Source organism: Pan paniscus, chromosome 2 (genome assembly GCF_029289425.2).
Source record: "Pan paniscus chromosome 2, NHGRI_mPanPan1-v2.0_pri, whole genome shotgun sequence".
Classification (NCBI taxonomy): domain Eukaryota; kingdom Metazoa; phylum Chordata; class Mammalia; order Primates; family Hominidae; genus Pan; species Pan paniscus.
In genome coordinates, this window is record NC_085926.1 from 51,899,331 (window position 1) to 51,923,427 (window position 24,097).

The 24,097-nt window shown below is 42.8% G+C and overlaps 1 protein-coding gene across 2 annotated transcripts in view; it reads right to left on the reverse strand.

Annotated features, from left to right (window-relative positions):
- IQCF1 (IQ motif containing F1) overlaps positions 1–24,097 on the reverse strand; it is a 37,491-nt gene that overhangs the window by 9,041 nt on the left and 4,353 nt on the right. The window contains exons 2-3 of one of the 2 annotated variants that reach the window (XM_063602396.1): positions 204–308; positions 9–58 (exon numbers count right to left, since the gene is read on the reverse strand). In XM_063602396.1, the coding sequence (XP_063458466.1) occupies positions 9–11 (3 nt within the window). In that variant the 5' untranslated portion in view covers positions 12–58; positions 204–308. Of the gene's footprint in view, positions 1–8; positions 59–203; positions 309–488; positions 23,924–24,097 lie in introns of both variants that reach the window. The other variant, XM_003818783.4, reaches the window with a different exon arrangement.

Consider the following 24,097-nt stretch of genomic DNA (forward strand, 5'->3'; position numbering starts at 1 on the left):
GCACTCACCATTGCTCCATCTGTAAGGGCGCACCCTTCTATAGAAGTACATTGCCTTGCTGAGAATTAAAAAGAAAATTTTATATTTGAGTGCTATTTCTTTTGCGGCACGGAAACTTTACTTATAACAGCACCATGCAAAAGACACTAGCCACTAGCACTAGGACATGGGATCAATGACATCCAAGTCAGGGCTCCTCCTACCTCTGCCTTTGACTCTGCTCCTAAGGACAAATGGGTTGGCGTCTCCTTCTGCTGAGGCTCATCTTCTTTTGAGGGTTCCTTCGTCTTTTTGGGCTGCTTCTCCTCCTGCAATCAGCATTAGGGGAAAGGCAAGAGTGAGGCTGCGGTCCCTCCCTCTCCATTCAATATGGCACACATCCCCAGCTTCCAGGGCTTCTTAGAGTCTTCAGTGTCAGGGGGTCCCTTCACCCTGAGAGATCTATGGGGACATCCCTAACAAGCCTGGTGTGTCTGGCTTTCTCTTACCATTGGTCACATATGGATTGATTGTAGATGGTTCAAATCCCCTCACATCTGTGTTCATCCAGCCATAGCATAGGCAGGAAGGGTGGAGGAAGAAAGGCCTGTGATGTCATAAGGGCACCTGTGACTCAGGCACCAGATGGCTCCTAACAAGTGAGCCCCCTCCAAGGGAAAGACAAAAGCGCTGCCCATTCTTTTCTGCCAGAAATGGCCAAAGCCCTGACTTCAAAGGCAAGATGCCAGAAATACTGGCCCATTGCTGTAAGGTTTATAAAAAGCCACTCATTTCTAATAACATTTAATTGAAAAAACTTGGCCAGGCGCAGTGGCTCAGGCCTGTAATCCCAGCACTTTGGGAGGCCAAGGCAGGCAGATCAACTGAGGTCAGGAGTTCGAGACCAGCCTGGCCAACATGGCAAAACCTTGTCCCTACTAAAATTACAAAAATTAGCTGGGTGTGGCGGCTGTCACCTGTAATCCCAGCTACTCAGGAGGCTGAGACAGGAGAATCGCTTGCACCCAGGAGGTGGAGTTTGCAGTGAGCCAGGATCATGCCACTGCACTCCAGGCTGGGCAAGAGAGCAAGACTCCATCTCAAAAAAAAAAGAAAAGAAAAGAAAAGAAAAAACTTATATAGCCAACTTAAATAATCAATAGGGGATTAATTTAATGATGCATAGTTCATTCATACTATAAAATACTACATAACTATTAAAAATAAGAATTTGATCTATATTACTAATGAGGAAATATATAAAGATGTATTTATAAGTAAAAAACTAAAGTTCCTTTTGATCCCACTATGCAAACAAAACTAGGAACATAATTATACACATAAAATTGAATAATTTATGCCAGAAGTTATTATATGATACACATTATATGTTGTAAATGAATATAAAGAAGAAAAAAGGTATATATACCAAACTATTACCAATGATTACCTTTGGAGAGGAGAGTTAAATTGCTGACTCATGCCTAACACAGTCCCCAAGGAACCCCATGAGGCCTGAGGACCAGCCTGGACTCCATCTGAGGCTCAAATGGGTCCAAGTGCTCTCCTGTCTTCCTCTGTCCCTGGGGTCTCAAGGCCACAATCAGATGGATGAAGGTGGCCACTGCACAAGCATGGCCCCTTTCTGCCTGATCTCGGCCTCTGAAGACCCAGCTGGACAGGGTAAGGCCATGAGAGGCACAGCCCCTGGGGTCACTGAGAAGTGCACTTGAAATGTATAGGGTGAGTATGGGAGAGGCCAATGTGGATCTGTAGGGGGAATGTAGGGAAGAGGAGGAGGCCGTTTGAGGCTGGGATGTGAAGTTAATGGGATGAGGGGGTGGGGAATATGGGAATACATTGAAAGATGTGGGAAGTTGTGGGTGTGATATAGTTTGGCTCTGTGTCCCCACCCAAATCTCATCTTGAATTTTAACTCCCGCAATTCCCATGTGTTGTGGGAGGAACCTGGTGGGAGGTGACTGAATTATGGGGGCAGGTCTTTCCTGTGCTGTTCTCATGATAGTGAATGAGTCTCAAGAGATTTGATGGTTTTAAAAATGGGAGTTTGGGCTGGGTGCAGTGGCTCATGCCTGTAATCCTAGAACTTTGGGAGGCTGAGGCGGGAGGATCATGAGGTCAGGAGATCAAGACCATCCTGGCTAACACGGTGAAACCCCGTCTCTACTAAAAATACAAAAAATTAGCCAAGTGTGGTGGTGGACACCTGTAGTCCCAGTTACTGGGGAGGTTGAGGCAAGAGAATGGCATGAACCTGGGAGGCAGAGCTTGCAGTGAGCCGAGATCACGCCACTGCACTCCAGCCTGGGCGACAGAGCAAGACTCCATCTCAAAAAAAAAAAAAAAAGGCAGTTTGCCTGCACAAGCTCTCTTTGCCTGCTGCCATCCATGTAAGACGTGATTTGCTCCTCCTTGCCTTCCACCATGATTGTGAGGCCTCCTCAGCCATGTGGAACTGTAAGTCAAATTAAACCTCTTACTTTTGTAAATTGCCCAGTCTTCGGTATGTCTTTTCAGCAGCTGAAAATGGACTAATACAGTAAATTGGTACCAGTAGAGTGGGGTGTTGCTGAAAAGATACCCAAAAATGTGGAAGCAACTTTGGAACTGGGTAACAGGCAGAGCTTGGAACAGTTTGGAGGACTCAGAAGAAGATAGGAAAATGTGGGAAAGTTTGGAACTTCCTAGAGATTTGTTGAATGGCCTTGACCAAAAAGCCTGATAGTGATATGGACAATAAGGTCCTGGCTGAGGTGGTCTCAGATGGAGATGACGAGCTTCTTGGGAACTAGACCAAAGGTGACTCTTATGTCGCCAAAAAGAGACTGGCAACATTTTGCCCCTGCTGTAGAGATTTGTGGAACTTCGAACTCGAGAGAGGTGACTTAGGGTATCTGGCAAAATAAATTTCTAAGCAGCAAAGCATTCAAGATGTGACTTGGGTGCTGTTAAGAGCATTCAGTTTTATAAGGGAAGCAGAGCATAAAAGTTCAAAAAGTTTTCAGCCTGACAATGTGATAGAAAAGAAAACCCCATTTTCTAAGGAGAAATTCAAGCCGACTTCAGAAATTTGCATAAGTAATGAGGAGCCAAATGTTAATCCCCAAGACAATGGGGAATATGTCTCCAGGACATGTCAGAGGCCTTCACAGCAGCCCCCCATCGCAAGCCCAGAGGCCCAGGAGAAAATGGTTTCATGGGTTGGGCCCAGAGTCCCCGTGCTGTGTGCAGCCTAGGGACTTGGTGGCCTGTGTCCCAGCCACTCCAGCCATGGCTGAAAGGGGCCAATGTACAACTCAGGCTGTGGCTTCAGAGGGCGCAAGCCCCAAGCCTTGGCAGCTTCCACATGGTGTTGAGCCTGTGAGTACACAGAAGTCAAGAATTGGAGTTTGGGAACTTCCGCCTAAATTTCGGAGGATGTATGGAAATGCCTGGATGCCCAGGCAGAAGTTTGCTGCAGAGGCTGGGCTCTCATGGAGAACCTCTGCTAGGGCAGTGTGGAAGGGAAATGTAAGGACAGAGCTCCCACACAGAGTCCCTATTGGGGAACTGCCTAGTGGAGCTGTGAGAAGAGGTCTACTGTCCTCCAGACCCCGGAATGGTAGATCCAGCTTGCACTGTTCACCTGGAAAAGCCACAGACACTGATCGCCAGCCCGTGAAAGCAGCTGGGAGGGAGCCTGTACCCTGCAAAGCCACATGGGTGGAGCTGCCCAAAACCATGGGAACCTACCTCTTGCATCAGCATGACCTGGATATCAGACATGGAGTCAAAGTAGATCATTTTGAAGCTTTAAGATTTGACTGCCCCACTAGATTTCAGACTTGCATGGAGCCTGTAGCCTCTTTGTTTTGGCCAATTTCTCCCATTTAGAATGGCTGTATTTACCCAATGCCTGTACCCTCATTGTATCTAGGAAGTAACTAACTTGCTTTTGATTTTACAGGCTCATAGGCAGAAGAGATTTGCCTTGTCTCAGATGAGACTTTGGACTGTGGACTTTTGAGTTAATGCTGAAATGAGTTGAGACTTTGGGGGACTGCTGGGAAGGCATGATTTGTTTTGAAATGTGAGAACATGAGATTTGGGAGGGGCCAGGGGTGGAATGATATGGTTTGGCTCTGTGTCCCCACCCAAATCTCATCTTGAATTATAACTCCCACAATTCCCACATGTCATGGGAGGAACTTGGTGGGAGGTGATTGAATTATGGGGGCAGGTCTTTCCTGCGCTTTTCTTGTGATAGTGAATGAGTCTCATGAGATCTGATGGTTTTAAAAAATGGGAGTTTTGGCTGGGCTGTAATCCCAGCACTTTGGGAGGCCAAGGCGGGCAGATCACCTGAGGTCAGGAGTTCGAGACCAGCCTGGCTAACGTGGTGAAACCCTGTTTCTACTAAAAATACAAAAAATTAGCTGGGCATGGTGGCTTGTGCCTGTAATCCCACTACTCAGGAGGCTGAGACAGGAGAATCACTTGAACCTGGGAGACAGAGGTTACAGTGTGCCAAGATCATGCCATTGCACTCCAGCTTGGGCAACAAGAGCGAAACTTCATCTCAAAAAAAAAAAAAAATGGGGGTTTGCCTACACTAGCTCTCTTTGCCTGCTGCCATCCATGTAAGACACGACTTGCTCCTCCTTGCCTTCTGCCATGATTGTGAGGCTTCCCCAGCCATGTGGAACTGTAAGTCCAATTAAACCTCTTTCTTTTGTAAATTGCCCAGTCTTGCGTATGTCTTTATCAGCAGCCTGAAAATGGACTAATAGAGGGTGTGACAGAGAAGGTGTGATATGTGTTCATTTGAGGATAATAGGATACAGGCCTTTGTTGTAACACTAGTCAGTTTTTTACTTCCCCCAACTCCCAACACTCCCCACACCTCCCCACCAACACACACACACATACTCATGAAAGTCTTGTGCTTCATTATCTGGAAGAATAAACCCCAAACTCGTCACGACCTAAGTAGTGGGCATCGGTTTTTTGAGAGAGAAGAAGACAAAAAAGTCCAGGTGTGGTGGCTCACACCTGTAATCCCAGCACTTTGGGAGGCCAAGGCAGGTGGATCACTTGCACCCAGGAGTTTGAGACCAGCCTGGGCAACATAACGAAACCCTGTATCTACAAAAAATACAAAAATCAGCCAGGGATGGTGGTGTGCGTCTGTAGTCCCACCTACTTGGGAGACAGAGGTGGGAAAATCACCTGAGCCCAGGGAGGTCGAGGCTGCAGTGAGCCATGATCGTACCATTGCACTCCAACCTGGGTGACAGGTTGGATGTAAAAATAAAACTAAAAGTTCTGCTCTTATCATTTCCACTTAATAATACACTAAAAGTCCTAGCCAGTGCAATAAAGCCCTTAAATGGCCTTAAAATTCTTTTTAAAGAAAGAAAACTGTGTTATTCACAGACAGCATGATTATTTGCATTAAAATGTCCCAAAAAATGTACCCAAAAATCCTACTAGAGCTGATAAAGCAATTCAGCAAGCTTGCTAGATATTCATGGTGATGGTGGCACATGTCTATAAATATACTTAAACCATTGAATTGTGCATGTTACATAGGTGAATTGTATGGTATGTGAATTATGTCCCAGTAAAGCTGTTTTAAAAATAAAAGTCATCAAAAATTTTCAAGATACAAGGGTAATATATAAAAATCAACTGCATTTTATTTTATTTATTTATTTATTTATTTATTTATTTATTTTTGAGACACAGTCTCACTCTGTCGCCCAGGCTGCAGTGCAGGGTGCAATGGCATGATCTTGGCTCACTGCAACCTCTGCCTTCCATATTCAAGTGATTCTCCTGCCTCAGCCTCCCAAGTAGCTGGGATTACAGGCACGCACCACCATGCCCAGCTAATTTTTGTATTTTTAGTGGAGACAGGGTTTCACCATGTTGGCCAGGCTGGTCTCAAACTCCTGACCTCAAGTGATCTGCCCAGCTCAGCCTCCCAAAGTGCTGGGATTACAGGCGTGCCACTGCATCCAGCCAATCAACTGTATTTTCATAATCAATGGACAATTGGGGAATTCTTGATATAGAAGAACAAAGTTAGCTGGACACAGTGGCTCACGCCTGTAATCCCAACACTTTGGAGGCTGAGGCACGTGGATCACTTGAGGCCAGGAGTTGGAGATCAGCCTGGGCAACACAGTGAAACCCCGTCTCTACTAAAAATACAAAAAATTAACTGGGCATGGTGGTGGGTGCCTGTAATCCCAGCTACTCAGGGGGCTGAGGCAGGAGAATTGCTTGAACCTGGGAGGTAAATGTTGCAGTGAGATGGACAGAGCGAGGCTGTCTCAAAAACAAAAAAAAGAACACAGTTGAAGGATTTATATTATCTCATTTGAAGACTCACTATAAAGTTACAGTAATCAAGACAGCATGGTGTAAGAAGAGACAAACAGATCAATGAAATGGAATAGAAAAGCCAGAAAAAGACTTACACTTATATGGTCTATTGATTTGTTAAATGTACCAACATAATTCAATGCAGAAGGAAACACATTTTTCAATTTAAAATAAAAGAATCTTGATCCTTATCTAACACCATAGACACAAATAATAATTCAAGATGGATCATAGCCTAAACGAAACCTAAAACTATAAAACTTTTAGAAGAAATCCTATGAGAATTATTTTGTGCCCAAGAGTCGACAAAAACTGTTTTCTTAGCAAACAGAAAACACTAAGTATAAAATATTGATAAACTTGCCAGGCATGGTAGCTCATGCCTGTAATCCCAGCACTTTGGGAGGCCGAGGCGAGAGGATTGCCTGAGCCCAGGAGTTTGAGACCAGCCCAGACTCAAACATGTTGAGACCTTGTCTCTACAAAAAAATTTTTTTTAGTTAGCCAGGCGTGGTGGCGTGCGCCTGTAGTCCCAGCTACTCAGGGAGGCTGAAGTGGGAGGATCACTTGAGCCCAGGGGTCAAGGCTGCAATGAGCCATGTTTGCACAACTGTGCTCCAGCTTGGATGACAGAGTGAGACCCTGTCTCAAAAAAAATTTGATAAATTAGACTTTGTCCAAATTAAAACCTCTGCTTATCGAAAGACAGCAGTTGGCCGGGCGCGGTGGCTCACGCCTGTAATCCCAGCACTTTGGGAGGCCGAGGCAGGCGGATCACAAGGTCAGGAGATTGAGACCATCCTGGCTAACATGGTGAAACCCCACCTCTACTAAAAATACAAAAAATTAGCTGGGCATGGTGGCGGGCGCCTGTAGTCCCAGCAACTCGGGAGGCTGAGGCAGGAGAATGGTGTGAACCTGGGAGGCGGAGCTTGCAGTGAGCTGAGATTGTGCCACTGCAGTCCAGCCTGGGTGACAGAGCAAGACTCTGTCTCAAAAAAAAAAAAAAAAAAAAAAAAAAAAGAAAGAAAGAAAGACAGCACTTAAGCTACAATCTGAGGAAAGAATATTCACAATACCTATATCTGGCAAAGGACTCCTACTCAGAATATAAGAACTCTTACAACTCAGTAATAAAAAACAAATAAAAATGGACAAAAGGCTTAAACCAATACTTTATAAAAGAAGATATTCAAGTGGCTTCCAAACACATGAAATTTGCTCAACATCATTAGAAATCAGGGAAAGACAAAATTTAAGCCACCATCATGATGGCCAAAATTAAAAAAAAAAAAAGAAAAGGAGAATACCAAATGTTGGCAAGGATGTAGAGCAAATGAAACTCTCATATATTTTTGATAATACAACCAATTTGGAAATTCATTTGGCTATTTCTTTTAAAATTAACCATATACCTACACCTACTCTCTGACTCAGCAATTTCATTCTTAGGTATTTACTTAAGAGAAATGAAAACATATTCACAAAAAGACTTGTACAGGAATGCTCATAGCATATACTCATAATAGTCAAACATTGGGAACAAGTGAAATATCTATAAATAGGATAATGGATACACAAATTGTGGTATATTCATAAAATAAAATACAATTGGGCAATAAATAGCCAAGAACTAATGATACATGCAATAACATGGGTGAATCTTATCCATGACATTATATTGAGCAAAAAAAGCCAAATGCAAAACAGAACATATTGTATAATTCTATTTATATCAAATTTAAAACAGGCACATGTGTTGTGGTGGCTCATGCCTATAATCCCAGCACTTTAAGAGGCCAAGAATCTCTTGAACCCAGGAGTTTGAGACCAGCCTGGGCAACCTAGGAAAACACTGTCTCTACAAAAAATGTTTTTAAAAAAATTAGCCAAGGATGGGTGTGGTGGCACATGCCTGTAATCCCAGCACTTTGGGAGACCGAGGTGGGTGGGCCACCTGAAGTCAGGAGTTCAAAACCAGCCTGACTAACACAGTGAAACCCCATCTCTACTAAATACAAAAAATTTAGCCAGGAGTGGTGGCACATGCCTGTAATCTGAGCTACTTGGGAGGCTGAGATAGGAGAATCACTTGTACCTGACAGGCGGAGGTTGCAGTGAGCCAAGATCATGCCGTTGCATTCCAGCCTGGGCAACAAGAGCGAAACTCTGTCTCAAAAAAAAAAAAAAATTAGCCAAGTGTGGTGGTGTGCACCTGTGGTCCCAGCTACTTGGGAGCCTGAGGTAGGAGGATCACTTGAGCCTGGGAGGTCAAGGCTGCAGTGAGACAGGATCAAGCCACTGTACTCCAGCCTAGGTGACAGAGCAAAACCCTGTTTTTTAAAAAAATGCAAAACTAATATATTATGATAGAAATCATGAACAATGGACCAGGCGTGGTGGCTCACGCCTGTAATCCCAGCACTTTGGGAGGCTGAGGCGGGCAGATCACCTGAGGTCTGGAGTTGGAGACCAGCCTGACCAACATGGAGAAACCCCGTCTCTACTAAAAATACTAAATGGGCCAGGCATGGTGGCGCATGCCTGTAATCCCAGCTACTCGGGAGGCTGAGGCAGGAGAATGGCTTGAACCTGGGAGGTGGAGGTTGTGGTGTGCCGAGATTGCACCATTGCACTCCAGCTTGGGCAACAAAAGCTAAACTCCATCTCAAAAAAAAAAAAAAATCTCGAACAGTGGTTGCCTCTGGGAGTTGAGATTGATTGGAAAGGGACACAAAGAGACTTTCTGGGATGATATGAGTGTTCTATATCTTGATGAGGTGTGGATTTGAGATATATGCATTTGTCAAAATTCATTTAACTTCACATTTAAGATTTCTCCATTTCACTGTATATAAATTATAACTTCGCCTTTTCAAGGAAGGTGAAATAAAGACATTTTCCAAAATATAAAAGCTGAGATAATTTATTACCAGCAGACTCACACTGCCAGAATGCTAAAGGAAGGTCCCGGGTGGAAGCTCAGAGCAGCAGGTGGAAATGAAAGCCTCACAATGGTGATTATGTGGGCAAACAGAAAAGATCATCTTTTTAAATGTCTTTAAAATACCATTGAATCCAGTGCTGGCAAGATGAAGTAAGTACACTACAGACAATCTTTCCCAGTGATTACAACGGAAAACTCTGGACAGAATACAAAGTCAACTAGACTCTGAAAAGTAAACAATAGCGGCCGGGCATGGTGGCTTACACCTGTAATCCTAGCACTTTGGGAGGCAGAGGCGGGCAGATTACCTCAGGTTGGGAGTTCGAGACCAGCCTGACCAACATGGAGAAACCCTGTCTCTACTAAAAATACAAAATTAGCCGGCCATGGTGGCATGCACCTGTAATCCCAGCTACTCGGGAGGCTGAGGCAGGAGAATCACTTGAACCCGGGAGGTGGAGGTTGCAGTGAGCCAAGATCGGGCCATTGCACTGAGCCTTGGCAACAAGAGCAAAACTCCATCTCAAAAAAAAAAAAAAAGAAGAAGAAGAAGAAGAAGGAAAGAAAAAGTAGCAATAGCACACAGATTGGGGAAGAAAGTCAAGTCAAAGTCAAAGATAGCCTAAAATGCAGAACCGCACAAGTGTGAAAGTAAATAATCCAAAAGAAAGTCCTTATTTTGGATCAGAGGATCAGAAAAAGACACTTCCTCATGCTAGAGAGTATGGACAGCATCCTTCTTCTTTCTTTCTTTCTCTTTTTTCTCTTAGCCCTACCCCAAGGCCAGGCCCAGTCACAGAACCGCATTGTCCCGGTGGTGGTGCTATGGGCACCTGAAAAATCATCTCCCTAGCTAGAGGAAATGTACAAACGGACGGGACCCCTGTAGTCTGAAAGAAGTAATTTTTTCTCATTTCTTTTGCCCCTTTGCCCTGAAGGCAGCTCTAGTCACATGGAACTGCATGGAAGTGTGGTGGTCTAAAACTCTGAGACAAATCCATATTTCTGGCCAGAGGAACCAAGAACATAATCTCTAGGAGTGGAAGAATGAGGAAAGTTCAGAAAATAAGGAAAAAGGAATCCCCTAATTCTGTGTATAACAAACACATGTCTCAGGCTCACGCCTTAGCTGCACATAATAAATCAAAAATAAAATTCTAAGCCCCCAACCACCTGAATGGACCCCTCCTCTTGGGCAAGGGCACTCCAGAGTTAACCTGTAAAACTAGTTCAGGCCATGATGGAAAGTGGGAGTCAGACATGCCTCATTACTATTAATATCAACACAGACCTTAAGACTGATAGAACAGACTCTTTAAGCCTGATAAGAAACACATGCAATCTATTTTCTCTAAAGCCTGCTACCTGGGGCCTCCATCTGCATCATAAACCCTTGGTCTCTGCAACCCCCTTATAACCCAGACATTCCTTTCTATTGATTCCAAGTCGTTAGATAATAACTCAACGAATTGCCAATCAGAAAATCTTTGAATCTGCCTATGACGTGGAAGCCCCCACTTCCAGTTGTCCCGCCTTTCCAGACCACACCAAGGTACATCTTACATGTATTGATTGATGTCTTATGACTCCCTAAAATGTATAAAACCAAGTTGTAGGCCGACCACCTTGGGCACATGTCATTAGGACTTCCTGAGGCTGTATCACAGGCATGTCCTTAACCTTGGAAAAATAAACTCCTAAACTGAGACTTGTCTCGGATGCTTTTGGTTTACAGCATCCTTTGAAAAATGAACTACAACAAAAAACCACTACCAAGTCCCAAACTAACCCCTACGTAGCACATGCAAGGGCAGACTCAAACAGCATAGAAAAGGCTTTGAAAACTGACACTGACATTAGAATCATCATCCACGGAAAGCAAGACAAAGCCTCTGACCTTTACGTAACTGATTTGCCTGCTAAAATAAAAACTAAACATTGTCCAGAGATGTAATATTTAAACTGTCTAGGATGCAATCCAAAATTACTCAATACATGAAGAGCCAGGAAAATCTGATTAATTCCCAAGGGAAAAGACAATCAGTTTTTGCCATTCCCAAGTCACTCACGTGTTGGAAATATCAAAGACTTTAAAGCAGTTATCATCACCATTATCCATGAAGCAAAGGTGAACCCTTTTTTTTTTTTTTTTTTGAGACAGAGTTTTGATTTTGTTGCCCAGGCTGGAGTACAATGGCGTGATCTCAGCTCACTGTAACTTCTGCCTCCCAGGCTCAAGTGATTCTCCTGCCTCAGCCTCCCGAGTAGCTGGGATTACAGGTGCCTGCCACCATGCCTGGCTAATTTTTGTATTGTTTTAGTAGAGGCAGGGTTTCATCATATTGATCAAGCTGGTGTCAAACTCCTGACATCAGGTGATCCGCCTGCCTCGGCCTCCAAAACTGCTGGGATTACAGGCATGAGCCACGGCACCTGGCTGAACTCTTTTTAAATGAATAGAAAGATAGGAGCTCTCAGCAGAGAAATAAAACAAAACAAAAATATAACCAGGGCCCTGCCCTCCCTCTCCCTCAGGAGGGCAGACAGGTCCACCAAAAATTTAAAAATAAAGAAATATAACTGAATCGAAATTTTAGAACTGTGCCGGGCACGGTGGCTCACACCTGTAATCCCAGCACTTTGGGAGGCCGAGGCGGGCGGATCACGAGGTCAGGAGATCGAGACCATCCTGGCTAACACAGTGAAACGCCGTCTCTACTAAAAATACAAAAACTAGCTGGGCGTGGTGGCGGGCGCCTGTAGTCCCAGCTACTCAGGAGGTTGAGGCAGGAGAATGGCGTGAACCTGGGAGGTGGAGCTTGCAGCTTGCAATGAGCCAAGATGGTGCCACTGCACTCCAGCTTGGGCTACAGAGCGAGACTCCTTCTCAAAAAAAAAAAAAAGAAAAAAAAAGAAATTTTAGAACTGTAAAATACAATCAATAGCTGACATAAAAAAATCCACTGACAGGCTCATTGGCAGAATGTCAATGACAGAAAATCAGTGAATTTGAATATAGGGCAATCGAAATTAGCTAATCTGAACAGCAGAGAAATAAAAGATTGGAAAAAATAATAAACAGAGCCCTAGTGAACTGTGGAACAGTATCAAAAAACCTAACATTCATGTTATTCAAGACCTAGGAAGGAAGGAGAAAAATTGTTTAAAGAAATAATGGCTAAAAATTCCCCAAATTTGGTAAAAGGCATAAATCTACAGATTTAAGAATCTCAGCAAATACCAAAAAGGATATACTCAAAGAAAACCATGCCCAGATACATTATAATCAAACTGTTGAAAACCAAAGACCAAAAAAAAGAAAGAAAGAAAGAAAAGAAAAGACAAAACACCTTAAAAGTAGCCAGAGAAAAAATGATGCATTACTTATAGAGAAATAATGATTCAAATGACCGAACTTCTCATCAGAAATCATGGAGACGAAAAGACAGTGGAACAACATCTTTAAAATGCTTCAAGAGAGCCGTCACCCAGAATTCTCTATCTAGGGAAAAAAATTGTTTTGAAATCATGGTGATATAAAGACATTCTCAGATGAAGGAAACAAGAGAATTCATTGCCAGCAGAACTGTTCCTAAAGAAATGCTGGCCGGGCGCGGTGGCTCACGCCTGTAATCCCAGCACTTTGGGAGGCCGAGGCGGGCGGATCACGAGGTCAGGAGATCGAGACCATCCTGGCTAACACGGTGAAACCCCGTCTCTACTAAAAATACAAAAAATTAGCCGGGCGTGGTAGCGGGCGCCTGTAGTCCCAGCTACTCGGGAGGCTGAGGCAGGAGAATGGCGTGAACCCGGGAGGCGGAGCTTGCAGTGAGCCGAGATCGCGCCACTGCACTCCAGCCTGGGCGACAGAGCGAGACTCCGTCTCAAAAAAAAAAAAAAAAAAAAAAAAAAAGAAATGCTAAAGGAAGTTAGGAAGAAGAGAAATAATACCAGAGGGAAACTTGGAACTTCAGGAATGAAGACAATACAACAGAAATGGTTATCTAGGTAAGTATAATAGACTAAAAGTAGTAGTCTTTTAAGTTCTTTAGAATATGTTTGACTGTTGTTATAGCATTGTCTGGTGGGGCTTTCAAATTATACAAACGAAATGCACATGGCAACTATTACATAAGAGGGGAAGATAAAGGGACTTGTATGGTTGTGAAGTTTCTACATGTCACTTGAAGAGAGAAAGCATTAATTCTAACAGATTGTGAAGGTATGCTATATGTATAAATATATAGTAACCCTGAGAGAAAACACTAAAAAAATACAAAGAGACACATTCAAAAATCCAAAAGTTAAATTAAAATGGAACACTAAAACATATTCAAATAACCCAAAAGAAATCAGGAATGGAGAACAGAAGGGGAAATAAATAACAGAGGGAACTCACAGAAAACAAATGATAAACTGTAGTCTTAAATTATATCAGTAATAATATTGAATGTAACCAGTCTAAATATGCCAATTAAAAGAGAGGTATTAACAGATTGGCTTTTTTAAAAAAGACAAACTGTGTGCTCTCTATAATAAATCTATTTAAAATGTAATTATATAGGTATGTTAAAAGTAAAACAAGTACTTAATGTACAATGAAAATAGTTAAAATTGTAAATTTTATGTGTATAAAAAAATTTAAGTAAAAGGATGGGACTTCCATTTCCAGCCAAGATGGAGTAACAGTAACTGGATTTACTCTCCCACCTGAAACAACCAAAAACTAGACAAAATCTAGAAAACAATGATTTTTAAGATTCTAGAAACCAGGCAATGAAGGACAGTAATCCCCAAGAGAAAGGAAACAAATGAGAGTTTACTGCCTGGAGAGTTTCCAAGCAACCGCACAGGAAGGGGGAGCCAAAGAAGATATCTCAGTGGTAAACAAGCCTATGTACAGATACTCAAAATCCTTAGTAATTAGGGAAATGCAGACTAGGACGATAAACTATTATGGCGCACATATTAAAATGCCTATAATTTCAAAGACTTATGCCAAGTGCCAGTAAGGATGTAGAGCAACTTGAACTCTTTAGATGAGAACAAACTCGTATAGACTGCTTATGAGAATGAAAAATGGTACAACTGTACAAAAAAGTTTGACAGTTCTTAAAACATTTTACATATACCTACCATGTAACCCTCCTATTCCAGTCCTAAGTATTTACCCAAGAGAAATGGGAGCACATGTGTACATAAAGACTTGTACACTAATGTTCATAGCAACTTTATTTGTAATAGCCAAAACCTTAAAACAACACAAATGTGAACGCATAAACAAAATGTAGCACACCTATTCAATGGGACACTATTCCACAATAAAAAGGAATAAACTATTGATACATGCAGTAACAGGAATTAATCTCAAAATAAATTTTGTTTGAACGTATACAGATGAGGCCGGGTGCGGTGGCTCACGCCTGTAATCCCAGCACTTTGGGAGGCCAAGGCGGGCGGATCACGAGGTCAGGAGATCAAGACCAGACCATCCTGGCTAACATGGTGAAACCACGTCTCTACTAAAAATACAAAACAAATTAGCCAGGTATTGTGGCGTACGCCTGTAGTACCAGCTACTGGGGAGGCTGAGGCAGGAGAATCGCTTGAACCCGTGAGGCAGAGGTTGCAGTAAGCTGAGATCGCGCCACTGCACTCTAGCCTGGCGACAGAGCAAGACTCCGTCTCCAAAAAAAAAAAGGATACAGATGAAAAGAGTATATCCTAAAACATTTATCATTTCTTTTTTTTTGAGATGGAGTCTCCCCCTCTCGGCTCACTGCAAGCTTCACCTCCAGGATTCAAGCCATTCTCCTGCCTCAGCCTCTCGAGCAGCTGGGACTACAGGCACCCGCCACTACGCCCGGCTAATTTTTTGTATTTTTAGTAGAGATGGGGTTTCACCGTGTTAGCCAGGATGGTCTCGACCTTGTGATCCGCCTGCCTCGGCCTCCCAAAGTGCTGGGATTACAGGCGTGAGCCACTGCGCCCGGCCAACATTTATCATTTCTTTGTGTTGAGAACATTTCAAATCTTCTAGCTATTTTGAAACATACAATAAATTCTTTTTTTTTTTTTTTTTTGAGACAGAATCTCACTCTGTCACCCAGGCTGGAGTGGAGTGGCTTAATCTTGGCTCACTGCAACCTCCGTCTCCTGGGTTCAAGCAATTCTTGTGCCTCAGCCTCTCAAGTATTAGCTGGGACTACAGGCTCGCGCCATCATGCCTGGCTAATTTTTGTACTTTTAGCAGAGAAAGGGTTTCCCTATGTTGGCCATGTTGGTCTCAAACTCCTGACCTCAGGTGATCTGCCCACCTCGGCCTCCCAAAGTGCTGGGATTACAGGTGTGAGCCACAGCACTCGGCCACATGCAATAAATTCTTAACTATAGCCACCCTATTATGCTAACACTTTAACTTATTCCTCCTAGCTAACTGCATTTTTGCACCCATTAACCAACCATTCTTCATTCTTCCTCATCCCCGACCCTTTCCAGCCTCTGGTAACCATCATTCTACTCACTCCCTCCATGAGATCAATTTTTTTAGCTCCCACATATGAGTGAGAAAATGTAATATTTGCCTTTCTGTGCCTGGCTTATTTCACTTAACATGTCCTCCAGTTCCATCCAGGTTGTTCCCAAATGTCTGAAGTGATGGATATCCCAATTACCTTGACTTGATCATTACCCATTCTATGCATGTATTAAAATATTATATGTACCCCATAAACATGTACAACTTTTATATACCAGTAAAAAAATATATATATACTGTATAATTTCATTTATATAAAATTCTAGAAAAATGTAAACTAGTCTAAAATGTCAGAGAGCAGATCAGTGATTTCCTGAAGATGGAGGTGGGGCTTCAGGAGGGGTGAGAGGAAGGGATGACAGAGGAACATGAGGAAATGTTTAGGAGTGATGGATTCTAAACACAGCCCAGGCTGCGCACAGTGGCTCAAACCTGTAATCTTAATGCTTCGGGAGGCCGGGGCAGGTGGATCACTTGAGCCCAGGAGTCCAAGACTAGCTGGGCAACGTGGTGAGACCCTATCTCCATACAAAACAACACAAAAATTAGCCAGGCATGGTAGTGCGCGCCCACGGTTCCAGCTACTCAGGAGAAAGGAGAATCACCTGAGCCCAGGAGGAAGAGGTTGCAGTGAGCTGCACTCCAGCGTAGGCAACAGAGTGAGACTGTCTCAAAAACAAACAAAAGAAAACCACAGCCCAAATCCTAGCAGATTAACATAAATACATCGATCCTTACACTAAAGGCATATTTACCTCAGTTCCTATTACCTGATACATGTCTAGCTTTTTTTTTTTTTTTTTTTAAGAGACAAGATCTTGCTCTATCTCCCAGGCTGGAGTGCAGTGGCACAATTATAGCTCACTGCAGACTCGAACTCCTGGGCTCAAGCAATCCTCCCACCTCAGCTTCCTGAGTTGTTAGGACTACAGGCATGCACCACCAGGCCCTGTTAATTTTTTTTTTAAGAGATGAGGGTCTCACTATGTTGCCCAGGCTGGTCTTGAACTCTTCACCTCAAGCAATCCTCCCACCTCAGCTTCCCAAAGAACTAGAATCACAGGTAGGAGCCACCACACTCAGTCCATGTCCAGCTTTCAATACAACACTACAAGCATGCTAAAAGGCAAAACATACCACACATACACACAATTTGAAGAGACAAAGCAATCATCAGAATCAAACTCAGATGTAACACAGATATTGAAATTATCAGACAGAAAATTTTAAGTAACCATGATTATTATGTGAAGGGCTCAAATGGAAAAAGTAATGCAAGAATAGATGGGTAATATAAGTAGAGAGATGGAGACTCTGAGAAAGAATCAAAAGGTAAAGCTAGAAATTAAAAAACGTGATAACAACAGAAATGAAGAATGTCTTCAGTGGGCTCACCTGTGGCCTGACATGACTGAGCTTGCAAATATGCCAATAGAAACTTCCCAAACTAAAATGCAAAGGAAAAAAAGACAACGCACCCAAGAACTGAGGGACAATTTCAAAAATGTGTAACATATGTGTCATTGCAATACCTAAAAAGAAGAGAGAACAGAGCAGAAGAAATATTTGCGGAAATAATGGCCAAGAACTTTCCAAGTTAATGGTAGATACCAAACCATAGATCCCAGAAACCCAGAGAACACCAAACAGGATAAATATCAAAATCTACAGTGATGCATGTCATATTCAAACTGCAGAAAATCAACGATCAATAGGCAAAGTTGAAAAGCCAGGGGAGTGGAGAGGAACACCTTACCTACAGAAGAGCAAAGAAAAGAAATACAGCAAACTTCTCATCAGAAACCATCTGAGCAAAGAAGAGTAAAGTGAAGTGTTTGGTGCTGAAAGGGAAAAAAAAGACCAAAATGCTGGGATTACAGGCGTGAGCCATTGCACCAGGGCCAGGTGCAGACGCTCACACCTCTAATGCCAGCACTCTAGGAGGCCAAGGCAGGAGGATCACTTGAGGCCAGGAGTTTGAGACCAGCCTGATCAACATAGCGAGACCTCATCTCTACAAAAAATAAAAATAAATTAGCTGGGCATGGTGCTGTACACTTCTGGAACCAACTGAGGTCAAAGGAACTGTTGAGCCCAGGAGTTGCTACAGTGAGCTATGATTGCACCAATGCACTCCACCCTGGGTGACACAACCTCATCTTAAAAAAAAAAAAAAAAAAGGAAAAGAAAAGAAATTAACTTTTATGTTTAAAACTTTCTAATAAAGAAAATCCCAGATAAAGATGGTTTTGCTGGCATATTCTACCAAACATTTAATGAAGAAATAGCACCAATTCTATACAATTTCTTCCATAAAATATAACAGAAGGGAATCATTTTCAAATGGCTTTAGAGAGCAGAATTACCTTGATATCAAAACCAGACAAAGACATTGCAAGAAAATTAAACTGTGTTCCTCATGAACATAGAAAAAAAAATCAGCAAAATATTAGCCAATTGAATCTAACAATATATAGAAAGAATAATACACTACTACCAATGGGGATTATCACAGGAATGCAAGAAGGGTTCTACATTCAAAAAAAATCAATACAATCCATCATATAAACAGATTAAAGAAAAAAACTACATAAGCAGGCTGGGCACGGTGGCTCACGCCTGTAATCCCAACACTTCGGGAGGCCGAACTGGACAGATCACTGGAGGTCAAGAGTTCAAGACCAGCCTGGCAACATGGTAAAACGCTGTCTCTACTAAAAATACAAAAATAAGCCAGGCATGGTGGTGGGCACCTGTAATCCCAGCAACTCAGGAGGCTGAGGCAGGAGAATCACTTGAACCCGGGAGGTGGAGGTTGCAGTGAACCGAGATTGTGCCACTGCATTACAGCCTGGGCGACAGAGTGAGACCCTGCCTCAAAAAAAAAAAAAAAAAAACCCACATAAATTGGCCGGGCACGGTGGCTCACACCTGTAATCCCAGCACTTTGGGAGGCCAAGGCAGGTGGGTCACCTGAGGTCAGGAGTTCAAGACCAGCCTGGCCAGCATGATGAAACCCTGTCTCTACTAAAAATGCAAAAATTAACCAGGTGTGGTGGCACATGCCTGTAATCCCAACTACTCTGGAAGCTGAGACAAAAGAATCACTTAAACCTGGGAGTCAGAGGTTGCAGTGAGCCGAGATCACACCACCGCACTCTAGCCTGGGTGACAGAAGGAGACTCTGTTAAAAAAAAAAAAAAAAGTATATCAATTAATTCAGAAAAATCATTTGACAAAATTCAACATCAATACATGATAAAAACTCAGTCGGGCACAGTGGCTCATGCCTGTAATCCCAACACTTTGGGAGGCTGAGGCGGGCCGATCATGAGGTCAGGAGTTCAAGACCAGCCTGGCCAAGATGGTGAAACCCCATCTCTACTAAAAATACAAAAATTAGCTGAACGTGGTGGCAGGTGCCTGTAATCCCAGCTACTCGGGAGGCTGAGGCAGGAGAATCACTTGAATCCAGGAGGCCGAGGTTGCAGTGAGCCAAGATCATGCCACTGCACTCCAGCCTGGGCAACAGAGCGAGACTGCGTCTCGAAAAAAAAAAAACTGGCAGGTAAAAGAATTGTTAATGGTGATAAACTAAATGTTCGCTCTTATGATTGGGAACAAGACAATGGGTCCACTCTCACCACTCCTGCTCAAGATTGTACTGGAAGTCTTAGTGCAACAAGGCATGAAAAAGAAATAAAAACCATACACATTCGAAAAGAAATAAAAGTGTCCATATTCACAGTGACTGTCTACATAGGAAATCTCAAAGACTCCACCAAAGGCCCCTAAAACTAAGTGAGCTTAGCAAGATTAAAATAAGGATTTATTTTCATGCTCAAAGAAAAAAAATATGTAAGGTTAACATGCAAAATTTAGTCATAGGTCCATATACTTCCATGAATTGTTGGAAACCAAAATTATAAAAACAATATCACTTACAATAGCTCCAAAAATATAATGCTTGGATTTATCTAATCTAATAAAACACATATCTAATAAAACATGAGCAGAATACATATTCTGAAATATACAAAATGCTGATGACCAAAATAAAAAGACACAAATAGAAAGATATATCATGTCTATTGATTGGGAGACTCAATATAGCTAAATACTCCCCAAATTGGTCCATAAATTAAACGTCATTTGAATCAAAATCCCAGCAGAATTTTAGAAGAGACAAGCTGATTCTAAAATTTATGTAGAAAAGCAAAGGAACTAGAATAGCACAATTTTGAAGATTAAAAAAAGTTGAAAGACTCACATAACTCAATTTTAAGACTTACTATAAAGCTATAGTAATCAAAACATTATGGCATTAGTGAAGATTAGAAGCACAGATAAATCGATCACAATAGAATGTCCGGAAATAGATCTCCACAAATATGACTAATTGCTTTTTTTCCCCACAAAGATGCAAAGGCAATTTAATGGAGAAAGAGTAGTCTTTTTTTTTCAATGGTGTTGGGATAATTGGACATCTATCAGAAAATTTAAAAAGGAGGACTCTCAGCCTAAACTTCCTACCTTATAAAAAATTAACCCAAAATGGATTATAGCTGTAAATGTAAAATGTAAAACTTTAAGAAGAAAACAAGAGAAAAATTTTCATAATATTGGGTTAAAGAAATACTTCTTAGATATAACACCAAAAGCATTATCCATGAAAGAAAAAATGAATTTGACTTCAAAATTTAAAACTTTTGCTCAGTGTAGGTCAGGCGCAGTGGCTCACGCCTGTAATCCCAGCACTTTGGGAGGCTGAGGCGGGCGGATGAGGTCGGGAGTTCGAGACCAGCCTGACCAACAGGGAGAAACCCCATCTCTACTAAAAATACAAAATTAACTGGGCATGGTGGTGCATGCCTGTAACCCCAGCTACTCCAGAGTCTGAGGCAGGAGAATTGCTTGAACCTGGGAGGCGGAGGTTGTGGTGAGCCAAGATCACGCCATTGAGCTCCAGCCTGGGCAACAAGAGCGAAGCTCTGTTTCAAAAAAAAAAAAAAAAAAATTTTGTTCAGTGAAAAAGACTGTTAATAGAATGGAAAAGCAAGCCACAGAATTGGAGAAAATATATGCAAATCACATTCTAGAAGGGACTTATTTATTGAGAATTCTCAAAATTAAATAATAAGTAAACAAACCCAATTAAAAATGGACAAAGGACTTGAACAAACACAGCATCAAAAAGGATGTAATGATACCAAGTGAATGTATTAAAAGATGTTCAATATAATTAGCCATTAGGAAAATGCAAATTAAAACCACAATGAGATATCACTATGCCCCTGTTAGAAATGCTAAAATTAAAAATCCTGGCAACACCAAGAGTTGGCAAGAATGACGAGGAACTGGAACACTCATACACTGCTGGTTGGAATGAAAAAAATACAACCATGCTGGAAAATGGTTTGGCAGTTTCTTATAAGGTAAACATATACTTACCAAATCGTCCAGCAATCCCACTCCTGGGTATCTGCCCAAGTGAAATTAAACCTTACGCTCACACAAAAACATGTACACAAAGGTTCACAGCAGTTTTAATTGTAATAGCCAAAAACTGGAAACAACCCAATGTGCTTCAAAGGATAAATGGATACACCAACTGCTGTAATTCCAGCAGTGAAAAGGAACAAGCTGTTGATACACACAACCACTTGTACAAACTCAGAGACATTAGGTTGAGTAATAGAAGCCAGTCTCAAAATGTTATATGCTGTATAATTCCATTTATTTGACATTCTTTTTTTTTTTTTTTTTTGAGACGGAGTCTCACTCTGTCGCCCAGGCTGGAGTGCAGTGGGGCGATCTCTGCTCACTGCAAGCTCCACCTCCCGGGTTCACGCCATTCTCCTGCCTCAGCCTCCCGAGTAGCTGGGACTACAGGCGCCTGCCACCACACCCGACTTTTTTTTTTGTATTTTTAGTAGAGATGGGGTTTCCCCTCGTTAGCCAGGATGGTCTTGATCTCCTGACCTCCTGATCCGCCCACCTCGGCCTCCCAAAGTGCTGGGATTACAGGCGTGAGCCACCGTGCCCAGCTATTTGACATTCTTAAAAGACAAACAACATAATATTTAAATAAGCAAAGGATTTGAACAGATACTTCACCAAAGATACACAGATGGAAAATAACCACATGAAAGATATCCAACATCATTATCCACTAGGAAATACAAACTAACACTAAAATGAGATACCACTACACATTTATTTAAATGGATAAAATTTTAAATACTGATAATAACAAGTGTTATAAAGGATGTGGAGTGACTAGAAGTCTCATAAATTGCTGGTGGGGATGCAAAATGGTACAGCTGCTCCAGAAAATAGTTTGGCAGCTTCTTATAAAGTTCAACATATGACCCAGCAATCTGGCTCCTTGGTATTTAACCTAGAGAAGTGAAAAAGTATGTCCATGAATATTCAGAGTAGTTTTTTTTTTTTTTTAAGACAGGGTCTCACTCTGTCATCCAGGCTGGAGTGCAGTGGTGCCATCTTGGTTCACTGCAACCTCTGCCTCCTGGGTTCACACAATTCTCCTGCCTCAGCCTCCTGAGTAGCTGGGATTACAGGCACCTGACACCACACTCGGCTAATTTTTTGTATTTTTAGTAGAGATGGGGTTTCACCATGTTGGCCAGGCTGGTCTCTAACTCCTGATCCACCCGCCTCGGCCTCCCAAAGTACTAGGATTACAGGTGTGAGCCACCAGGCCCGATTTCATGGTAGCTCTATTCATAGTATCAAAAATTTGAAACAACCCAAATTTCCATCACAAAATGAATGGATAAACAAACTGGAATCCATTCATACAATAGAATACCACTCAGTTGGAAAAAGGATGTGAAAATGTGAATGAATTTCAAAGACACTATGCTGAGTTGAAAAAGACAGTCTCAAAATGTTACATACTGTATGATTTCATTCATGTGACATTCTCAAAAAGACAGCTCAGTGGCTGCCAGGGGTTAGGGATCGGGGAGGTCTGACCACAAAGGGGTACCAAGGGGATTGTTTTAGGGTAACAGACTATTCAGTATCTTGGTTGTGATGGCGGTTACATGAATCTATACATGTGTTATAATGTATAATTCACAGAACTGTACATTCCCTTAAAAAGTCAATTTCACTGCACAGTAATTTTTAAAAATTTAGAACCCCATATGTCGCACCAAACAAGTTTATCCTGTGTAAATTTTAAAAACAACTCAAAACAATCATGATTTTTTTTTTTTTTAGAGACAGAGTTTTGCTCTTGTTGCCCAGGCTGGAGTACAATGGCACAATCTCAGCCCACTGCAACCTCCCCCTCCCAGGTTCAAGAGATTCTCTTGCCTCAGCCTCCCAAGTAGCTGGAATTATAGGCATGCGCCACCATGCCCAGCTAATTTTGTATTTTTAGTAGAGACAGGGTTTCTCCATGTTGGTCAGGCAGGTCTCAAACTCCCAACCTCAGGTGATCTGCCCACCTCAGCCTCCCAAAGTGCTGGGATTAAAGGCATGAGCCATGCCACCCAGCATGATCCTCTTATTTGGGTCTATATGAGAAGCAAAGAGATGAAGGTCCTTGCACTCCAAGGGCACAGAAAAGATCCCACATTTGGAGCCGAGGGTGACTACAGAGCTGGAGCCCAGAATGGAGGGAGGCCCAGACAGGGGAGACCCAGGGGCTGCGGCGTTCGTGGATGAGGTGACTCTAGAGGCAGGGTGGGCGCTGGGGCCTTGAGTACCACCAAGACCAGCTCAGCCTCTAGCCAGTGGGCAGGGAGGAGGCACCCCAGGGGCTGAGGAGCAGAGGAAGATGCCATCCAATGGGAGGTTGGAGGGTGCGCTGGGTGAGGGGGCTGGGGCGAGCATGGTGGAGTGAACCTCCTGGAGCTGGGGTAAGGGATGCAGCACAGGGAGCAAGACACAGGCCCCTCAGGGCCACTGTGGGTGAGCGCTGAGCACAGAAGTACCAGCATCCTAGGGTACCATTCTTCCATCCCACCCCCACCAATTCTCCACCTCCTCTACCAGAGTTTCCTCCAGAGGTTCTCAGTAGGCCCCTTGAAGGAGGGCTGGAAAAAGGAGAAGAAAGCAGGACTCAGTGAGGGTCCCAGTGGGACCAGCCCTCTGCATGTGCTCCCAGCCCCACGGCCTGCAGAGGAGGAAACGCAGGTCTCCTGGGAATGGGCTGTTCTAAGGCAACACTCAGCCCCTGCCTCAGGCATTTCTTCTGCAGCAGCCCCAGC